Source organism: Alligator sinensis, unplaced genomic scaffold, assembly GCF_000455745.1.
Source record: "Alligator sinensis unplaced genomic scaffold, ASM45574v1 scaffold1860_2, whole genome shotgun sequence".
Lineage (NCBI taxonomy): Eukaryota > Metazoa > Chordata > Crocodylia > Alligatoridae > Alligator > Alligator sinensis.
In genome coordinates this window covers 344,252-353,705 of record NW_005843035.1, presented here as the reverse complement: position 1 = coordinate 353,705, position 9,454 = coordinate 344,252, and the positions used below count along the sequence as shown (strand labels likewise).

At 55.8% G+C, this 9,454-nt stretch overlaps 1 protein-coding gene across 3 annotated transcripts in view; it reads left to right on the top strand.

Annotated features, from left to right (window-relative positions):
- Positions 1–3,592: 3,592 nt before the first annotated feature.
- The window catches only part of RTN3 (reticulon 3), a 44,384-nt gene continuing 38,522 nt past the window's right edge, over positions 3,593–9,454 (top strand). The window contains exon 1 of one of the 3 annotated variants that reach the window (XM_025193259.1): positions 3,593–3,826. In XM_025193259.1, coding sequence (XP_025049044.1) covers positions 3,697–3,826 — 130 coding nt within the window. In that variant the 5' untranslated portion in view covers positions 3,593–3,696. The remainder of the gene's footprint in view (positions 3,827–9,454) is intronic. The other 2 variants (XM_025193260.1, XM_006036864.3) reach the window with 2 other exon arrangements.

Genomic DNA, 9,454 nt, shown 5'->3' with positions numbered 1-9,454 from the left:
CCCACCCCATCAACCCCCCCCCACCCCTGGACACACACAGGTTTACCCCGAGATACGAAAGCCCGCCCACAGCCTGACCCCATCATGCCCCACATACACTGGACACGCACAGAGTTAGCCCGGGATACCTAAGCCCCACCCCCAGTCCTGCTCCATTGCATCATTTCACCCTCCCCCACCCCCCACTGGACACACAGGCCTGGAGCTAACCTGGGATAGTCCAGCCCTGTCCCCACTACCCCCAGTACCACCTGGGGCACTGACTGGTACCACTGGCACAGGGTCTTGAAGGTGGGGGGGATCACTAAAACAGGGCCATGCCACAAGCAACATACATGTGCCAGCGTGGGGCCCAGGAGAGGTCGCTACAACATGGACATGCCACCAACATACATGTGCTAGTGGCAGGGGGTCACTACCAGACAGACATGTCCTGCAACATATGTGTGCAGGGGCCTGGTGGGGGGTTATTACTACACCCATGTGCCATCAAAACATGCATATGCAAGGGCATAGGGATCATTTCAACACAGACACCCTCAACATACATGCGCCAACCTGGGACCCAGGGGGTGGTTGGGTCACTACAACATGAACCTGCCATTGACATACATGTGCCAGTGCAGGAGGTGTCACTACCACATAGACACGCCAAGCAACATATATTTGTTGCATGGGGGGGGTCACTACAACACTGATCTGCCATGCAACGTACATGTGTTGGGGGGGGGGTTCATCGCTACACCAACCTGCCATCAACATGTGTGTGCCAGTGCGGGGGGAGATCACATCAGTATAGACATCATACTATCAACACACATGTGCCACAGCAAGGGGGTCACAGCAATGTGGACAGGTTGAAGTAACCCCTGGCAGTGGCACACAGATGTTCATAGCACACGTGTGCTGGGGGTAAGACCCAGGGGATCACTACAACATGGACACACCATGCATCATACATGTGCTGGCATGGGGCCCCAAGGGCAACTGTAACATGGACATCCCACACAACACGCGTGCCAGAGCAGGGATGTTGCTATAGCCTGGACACTCTGTGTAACGTGTGTACCGGGGGCAGGGGCGGGGGGAACTCACTACATAGGAGTGTCACATGTGGGGTTCAGCACAACACGCCATGCCACATACGTGTGCCAGGCTGGGATTGTGGGCAGCTTCACCACATGCACAGACGTGCCCCATCCGTGTGCTGCACCAGGGGGCTCCAATTTCCCAACCGCGTACCAGCAGCATCAAACCCGCCCGGCAGCCACTGATGACTAAGAGAGGAATTATGGGATGGATCCCTTCTCCCCTCCTCCCCTGTCTTCCGTGCGAGCTTCATGCCCGCCCTTTTTCCGTTCTGAACACACCAAGAATACATTCTGCATGCCAGCCTGCCCTGCCCCACCCGGCCTGCGGCACCAACCTTCGGGGGGGGCATAAGGAGCAAGACAGAGGCACTGGGGGCAAGGGGAAGGGTCTTAGGCCCCCCACAAAATGTTTCTGCCCCTTTCGCAGGAAAAATACAGCCCCTATTGACTGGAGTACTGGGGCCCCCTCAATTTCATGCAGGGTAGGATGGGGTTCTCCCTCCCCAGGTGGGGAAACTGAGGCATGGGGAGGTGGTCAAGAGGGATCTGGGGCTGCCCCTACACACCTTCCCCCCACCCCAGCCCAGGCCTCCAGGGGAAACTGAGGCAGACAGCCCCGCCCCGCCCTGCCCCTCTCCATTGGGTGGAAGCTGAGCTGGGGAAAAAAGTCTCAGGTGTGAGCCCTGCCCTCCCCTGGCCCCAGACCTGAGGGTATATAGAGACCAGCCCTGCCCTACGTGTGCTATAGGGGCTGAGAAGACACCTATAGAAGCCTATATAGCTCCCACAATCAGGGGACTAGGCAAATACGGTCCTTGTGTCCTATATAGGAGCTCCTTATAGGGGACCATGCAGGCCCCACTCCCTAAGGAATACTATAGGAGACTCACCCACTTCAGGTCCCCTACAGAAACCCCTTGTCCACAGATGCCCCTAGACCCTTCCTGGCTCTCAGGTGAACCCCATAGCCTCCCCTCCTCCAAAGGGCAAGGGGCCCTACAGCCTTGCTATAGGGGTCCCTTTTCCTCTAGGCACCCTCCACTCCAAAAAGAGACCCTATAGCCCTCCCTCCTGCCTTGCTCTCTATGGGGAACCCTCTGGGGCCTCCCTTCCCTTCCTACAAGGAAAACCCCTATAGGGGACCTTTTGGCCACTTCTACAGGAGACACCACAAGTGTCTACGCCGCTCCATAGGCCACCCCTATAGGGCACTCCATCTCCAGCTTCTCTAAGGGGGCCCCAGAGCTCCCCCCTTTCCTTGTTATAGGGGACCCCATGCCCCTCCGTCTATATAGGACCACAGATCCAATTCTATAAAGCCACTTCCTTCCTTGCAGGTCGTGGGGGGGGGTAGGACTCCCCCCTCTATAGGGGGAAGCCCTCATCCCACCCATCTGCTCTATAGGGAACCACCAAGTCCTGCCCACCTGCTCCATGGACCCCCCACAACCGGCCCTATAGGAGGACCCCCACGGTCCCCCTCCCGTTCCATAGGGGCTCTATAGGAAGCTCCTCTCTCTGGGGGCTCCACTTCCTGCCCTATAAAGGACCCCCCGGGCCGGCTCTATAGGGGACCCGGCGCCCCACAGCAGAGCCGAGGCGTTATAGCTCTATAGGGGCCTTACAGGGGAGTCCCGCTCACCGGCCGCTTCCAGCACGACGCCGACGCCGGATCAACAGCCGCCCCCCCCCCAGGTGGGCGGGGCGAGGACGGGGCCAACCCTCTCGCTTGGAGCTCGCCGGGGTGTGGCTCTGCCCCTCCCAGTGGACTACAACTCTCGGCGTGCCCCGCGCGCAGCCAAAGCGAGGGGGGCGCGCGCAGCACGCAGAGCTCGCTGGGCAATGGAGTCCCCAGGAGGGGGGGGCTCCCGGGGTGCACCGCGGCGCTGGGAAGGGGAGGGGTGCCCTGGGGCCGTGTGCTGGGGCGGTCCTGCCCTCCGCCAACCCTATTGCAACGTTGCATTGCCCGTGTCCGGGCTCCCAGAGCCCCTGTGAGCCGTCAGACCCACCCCACGAGGCAGGAGAGGACATAGGCGTGCGGGGCCCCTCCTCCCCCAGCTTTGGTGCAGCCCTGGAAAGGGATCTGCTGCAGGCTGGGAAAAGCTGGACTGGTTGCAGTGGGGAGTTGTATTGAGAGCAGGCGGCGACTGCAGAAAGATGTTGCCCTTCCCAGTTGCGCTGCTATTGCTTTATTAAACAGGAACCTAAAATCAACGCGGATCCACCCACCCGCACCTATTCTGCTCCCTCGGGACGCAACTGCGCGTGCGCCTGTGCTGCAAGCGCAGCGACACTGCCCAGAAATCTTGCGCATGCGTAAACCGCCCTACGCTCCACTGAGCAAGCGCACCCAGGCGAAGGTCTATTCACTAGGGCGAACGCGCGGGATCGGCCGTTGGCGCCTGCGCGTTGGAGGCCCGCGCCGCGGTTTCCGATACGCATGCGCAGAGGCACCGCCCCTCCACCCGCGCTTGCGCAGTGTGCCGCCACCGCCCCCCTCCGCGTCGCGCACGCGTCCTGCGCCGCTGTCCCGGCTGCCTGTCAGTCGCTGTCTGCCCGTCGAGTGGGTCGGACGCGCCTTGCCTGGGTTCCTGCTGCCGCTGCCATGGCCGACTCCGCAACCCAGTCCCCCTACATCTCCTCCTCCCTCGGGGGGGGTCTCTCCGAGCCGGGCAGCGGCCCCAGCCCCGCTGGCGGTCGCGACTGCAAGGGGGGCGGCTCCCCGCCCTGCGCCGGTAAGGGCCGGGACAGCCCCGGGGAGGAGCGGCTCCGGGGGGAAGGGGCTTGCAGCAGCCCGGAGCTCCGGGGGGAGGGGCCTGGAACAGCCTTGTGAGGGGAACAGCTTGGGGGGAGGGGCTTGGAACAGCCTGGACCTCTCCAGGGAGGGGCTGGGAACAGCGGGGGGGAGGGGAGCAGCTGGGGGCGTGTCTTGGAACAGCCTGCAGTTCTTGTGGGGGGGCTTGGAGCAGCCTGAGGGGAAGGAATAGCTGGGGGAGGGATGCTGGAAGAGCCAGGGGAAGAGGAGCAGGCGGAGGGGGGGTCCTGGAACAGCCCTGTGGGAGCGTCACCCAGGGAAGGGGCTGGGGTGAGCGCAGGGCCCAGGACCAGGGCAGCTTGCATTGCGCACTGGTGCCCCGCATGCGCTGGGGGGCTGTGGCTGGGCGGGCCCTGGATCAGGGCTGGGCAGATGGCGGTGCAAGGGGGCAGGGATCTGGGTGTGTGGATGGACGGGTGGGGGTGCATCATGGCAGGGCGGGGATCAAGGTACCCCTGTCCGAGCCCAAGGGAGGCGGCGGGGAGGCGTCCTCTGGTCCCCAAGACATCAGGGTATCACCCGCCCCCACACACACCTCCGCTAGAGCTGGTGCGAGATGAATGCTTCACCGTCCCCCTCTTCCCCCCTCCTCCTAGCCACTGGGGGCAAGTATATTTATCTCCTTGCGGAGGGTGGGGTGGGAATAATCCACTGGCTGAAGGTCTTCCAGGGCAGGTGGCTGTGGGGGAGGGGGGTGGCAGGGCTCCGTTCCATTTCTGCTGCAGCCTTTTCCCTTTTGTTGAGTGACAGCTCGATAAATGGAGCGTGTGGCGGGGAGAGGGAGAAGTGGGGGGAAGCTGATCAGACAAAGCAGGGGCTGGTTCCTTCGCTCCCTGTCCAGCGGGGCTGTTCTTTCCTCCCCATTGTGCGTCTGCCAGGCTGCCTTTCCTGCAAAGATCTGCAGTGCAGATGCCTCCATGGGGGGGGTGTGGGGGGGAGGGAAAAAAAAGCAGGTGACAGCTCTTAAAGGAGCCGACCCACTTCAAGAGGGGGGAAAAAAACCCTTCTCCTTGTGCATCCCAGACAGGGGAGGGGAAGCGAAGGTTCCCGTTCAATCTGTAGCCCTGGCTTTGATGTTGCTTTGTCATAGCCAGGCTCTTCTGGGCAGAGCGATCTATCATCCTGGCCTGGTTTGCATGTGTGCGCGTGCGTCTTCGCTGCATGTAAATCAGGAGGCTGGAGATGCCGACAGCCCATTGAAATTCCCAACGAGTCTGTTCACTCCAGAGGGTCCGTCCTTCTGCTTTGCTCTCCAGCCGTGCAGGTTCTGTAGGGTCAGGAGTGGGGGAGTGGAAATCAGCCCATCTCCAGGGTTGGACTGGGAGTGGGTGACTCTGGAGTACCTTGTCGCCTCTCCCTGATTGACTCAATGTCCAAACTGTGTTGGGATAAATGTGGGTATAACTCAGCAGTTGGCCACGAATCACCCATGGGACCCATTGAAGTGGTCTCTGGGCCTTATTCCTGTTGGGATTGGGTGGTCCTTTCTATACATAGGGTCTTGGCATTCAGCTAGAGATGGGGGTCCTCTTTGGTGCTCCCTACTGCAGTGGGTCGGCCATCTTTGCTGCTAGCTGTCACCTCTTCGATGGCTGGAGGCTGGAATACTGATCTAGAAGGACGTAGAGGGTAAATCTCTTCTGTGCTATTGCATCCCCAGGGATATCTGGAAACAAGAGGGTTAAATCTTTGTAGCAGCGGGCACAAAAAAAATATTGTTTGTATATCTGATCGCAGCTCTAGAATCTCACTTCCCAGGACAAAATCTGTCTCCAGTCTTGGCTAGTTTGTCTTTTGGACTTCATTAAGAAGCAGAGACACCACTGTGGATTTTAGTGTCTCTTGCCTGGTGAGAGGTGTGTGTGTTCATGCTGGTTAGGCCTGAATTTGGGATGTCAGACAACTGATTGGAATCTGTGGCCATGTCTCCATGGTCCCCCTTCTTGATTACACAAGACCCCCTCAAAAGTGGAGGGGTCTTGGTGTGGCTGTGGGTGCCCACCCCATGCCATGCTCATCTTCTTTCTCAGAAGAGGTCCAGAAGCAACAGTGGGGAGGGGGGCCTCAGGACCACTTTGAGTCACTGACTTTTGACATGACTGAGTGGGTGTCACTTATTCCATCATTGGCAGCCTCCCTGGGATTGGGTGGAAAACCATATAGACCTGGCCAGTGCTTCCCATTGGTTCCTAGCATCTACAAGACGAGACCTGCCGTTGAGGTGACACTTTAAGTATATCATATAATCGATTCCCACTGAGTCAGTCAGTCGAGCCGGTTCAGGTTTCATCCCTGGTACTGGCGTCTCCTGTCTGTTGGGATTGTCTCAATCCTGCAAATGCCCCTCTTCCCCCTTCTAGCCCAGCTAATGGCTGCCTTGTTGCTGCCCTTGTCTTATCGCTGTCTCCTGAGATTTGAGATAAAATTTGTGGCATTGCTTTTTCAGTGACACAGCAGGAAATGAAATGTCTGCTCAGCATGCTTTATTTCAGAGGCAATAGCCTTCCCTTTCTCCAAATGATTGCTTCCCCCCGCCCCACACACGTTTTTCTTCCCCAGGGCTCACGCTGTCTGTAGTTGGATGCTAGAATTGAGGGGAACAGCACAGCTTAGTCTGGATCCCCAGGACTCCTGGGTCCTTCTGTAACCTTGAGCAAAGTTCCCTTCCCTTATCTCCCCTCACCCCTCCCCTTCCAGCTGTCACATTGTAGGCTAAGGGGTATTCGTCTCTATGGCACAACAAGGCCTGTGATTGCAGCCAGGGATTTCATTCTGCTGCAATACAAAAGCCCATCAGAAGGAAATGGCTGGCTCCCAGCCCACCAGGGGAACCAGCTTTATCCTTTCTTGGGCTCCAGGAAAGAGGGAGATTTGAGACGAATGTGAGCGCTGGGGTTAGGACGTCCTGCGCTTGTAGATATGCTGGAACGGTGCCATGCAAATGGAGCGGTGATTCTCAACAGGACTGCTATAGCACCCTGAGGTGTCATGAAATCCCTTTAAGGTTGCTGGGCTGAAATAGCCCCATCAGGTATGTCTGCACAGTCGCAAGATAAACCCAGAGATTTCAAATAGGAATCCACAGTGTCCAAACCCTCCTGCCCAGTTATGGTCTTTCTGAACTCCTTGCAATAGAAGAATTGCTCTAGTATTTTTTCCGTAGTTAAAAAAAACCAGATGAGTGAAAGCTGTGGCCTGGCATATTTAGACTCAAGGTGGGTGCCTTGAGTCTAATGAGGGTGAGAACTGACTTCTCCCTCACCACCGCTGGTTTTCTGCAAAGAGCAAGCCTGCAGTTGCAGCATGAGCTTCAGAGCAGAGACATGGGGAGGTTAAGAAAGGGACTGCCTTTGACCCAGAGACTTCTCAGCAGCTTTTTGTCTCTGTCACTAGCTATCATGAGAGCAGGGACCGGGATTGCTCATTGCAATTGCAGCATTGCCTCATTGCTCATCTCTTTATCAGAATAAAGCAGCTGCAGCCCACAGCTTTGCCACGGGTATTGTATAGGGAGGGATTGTACATTGCTCTTTGTTGCCTTGCCAAAGGGTTCTGGAGCCTGGCAGCATCTTGAATAAATGCGTTGCATCAAAGCAGGGTTGCAGCCATGCTGCCAAGACTACCGACAGCCTCTTTATATCCACCTTCCTCTTGAGCAGTGGAAAAACACATCAGGGCTGGTCCCAGACAGATACAGATCGATTCAGCTCTGCAGCTTGGAAGATCGAAATGATGCAGCATCCTCCCAAGGAGAGGGAGCATGTCTGGGCTCCGCTCCAGCATGCTCTTCGGGGCAGATGTTCCCAGCCCACACTCCAAAGTCAATCAGAAAAAGATGTCCTTCAGCTTGTTTATAGGAAGCTATGAGCAGCCTGATACGATGCTCGGTAGAATGATTGTTACACCCAGGATGTCTCTAGGAGCTTTTATTTTATCCAGAGAAGTAGTCCAAGAGAAGCCAAAGTAAATTCCTCCAAACTATACGCAGGTTTCTTGAGCTGTTATCCATCAGGCCACGTGACCAAAAGCAGCTACATACACAGACATGCTGCCCCGGGTGGTGGAGACTCGGGCCCCTCAGAATCCATCTTCATGGTCAAGGCAAGTTGCAGACTGCTCCCCTGCCCAGCCATGCCTTGGTGTGGAGGAGTTTTATACCCTTCAGGTTCAAATGTCTGTATTCTTGCCCATTTCTCTGAGAGAACAATCTGTTGGCTAATGGAGTAGGGAGCAGGAAAACTGAGTCACGACCTGTGACCCTTGTTCTTTCCTGGGGTCACCTTATTAGTGTTGGGTGTGATTGCTAGCTGATGCATCTCAGCTCCCTTGAAACTCCCTCACCATCCACCTTCTCTCGCATATTAATTATTGTGGTTCAGACTGAACTGCTTCTGGGAGCATAAAATCTGGGGAGGAGGAAGGTAGTGACACCCCCAGCACAGAAAAAGGTGAGGGGTTTTCAGGGCTCCCGAACACAGTCAAGTATTCAAAGTGAAAAGAATGAAACGTGTAGACTTGCTGAGCACATGACAGCTTTACATAACACTTCTCGCCCACCTGCCCTAATTTATTTGGGATGTAAAGTTGCCAGGGGCTCCCTTGACCTTCCCGTTTTGGGCTACAATATCCCATATTTCTGTCTACAAACATACACAGCTCCACCTGAGATCAGCCATTGGGAGATGCTTCCAGTGCTTTCTTGGCTGTAAGCCCTCTACTATCTGAATTTATCCATTGACTTCAGCTTTTTCTTTGCCAACATAATGGTCCTGTTTTAGCCACGGTGGTCCAGGGACCATGCACAAAGTGAGGTCTGCTTGGTAATATCTCTTGTTGGTCCAAATTTGTAGTGGAGATGATAGGCAAGCTTTTGGACACCTAGTATAAGTCAAGAAAGAAATATCTGCAGCCTGTGTTGAATCTAAATTACAATGACTTACTGTTGTTCAATCCTGTTAGGCTAAGAGAATTAATCCTTTTAAAATGGGAAAATCTGTGAAGCAGAGAAGGTGTGAGAATGGCAATGCAACGGCACCTGCCTCAAGTCCATGGTGGCGGGTGTTCAGTAAGAGTGTGGATATTTGTTCCCAGGCCTGTCTTTTTTCCTCCTGAAGGTTTTTTGTAGGATTCCCTCCGAGGACAAAGATGGAAGGGTCAGGGATGAACTTGGGTTCTGCAGAGAGTGTCCTTTGGCTGATGAGCAGGCATTTCTGTCCCTGACTGTTGACCTTCCACAGCTGAAACACTCTCTGGGCATTACTACCATGTAGATCAACTCCTCTTGGCTTCTCCACACAAACCCTCATCTGGGATGGTTCAGACAGGGTTGATCCTACCTTAAGCAGGGAGTTGGACTAGGTATGGCGTCCTGAGGTCCTTGTCAGCCCTATTTTTCTATGATGCTGCAAGGGATCCACAATTTATCCCAGTAACCAAAATCAGGCCTTTGATTATGGGCCTGAGACAGCTTACAAGAACTATGATGCAGGTTTTGTCATCGAGGTGGGAACTTGTCACACCAGCTCTGGTTGTAGCTATCAAACAAGAC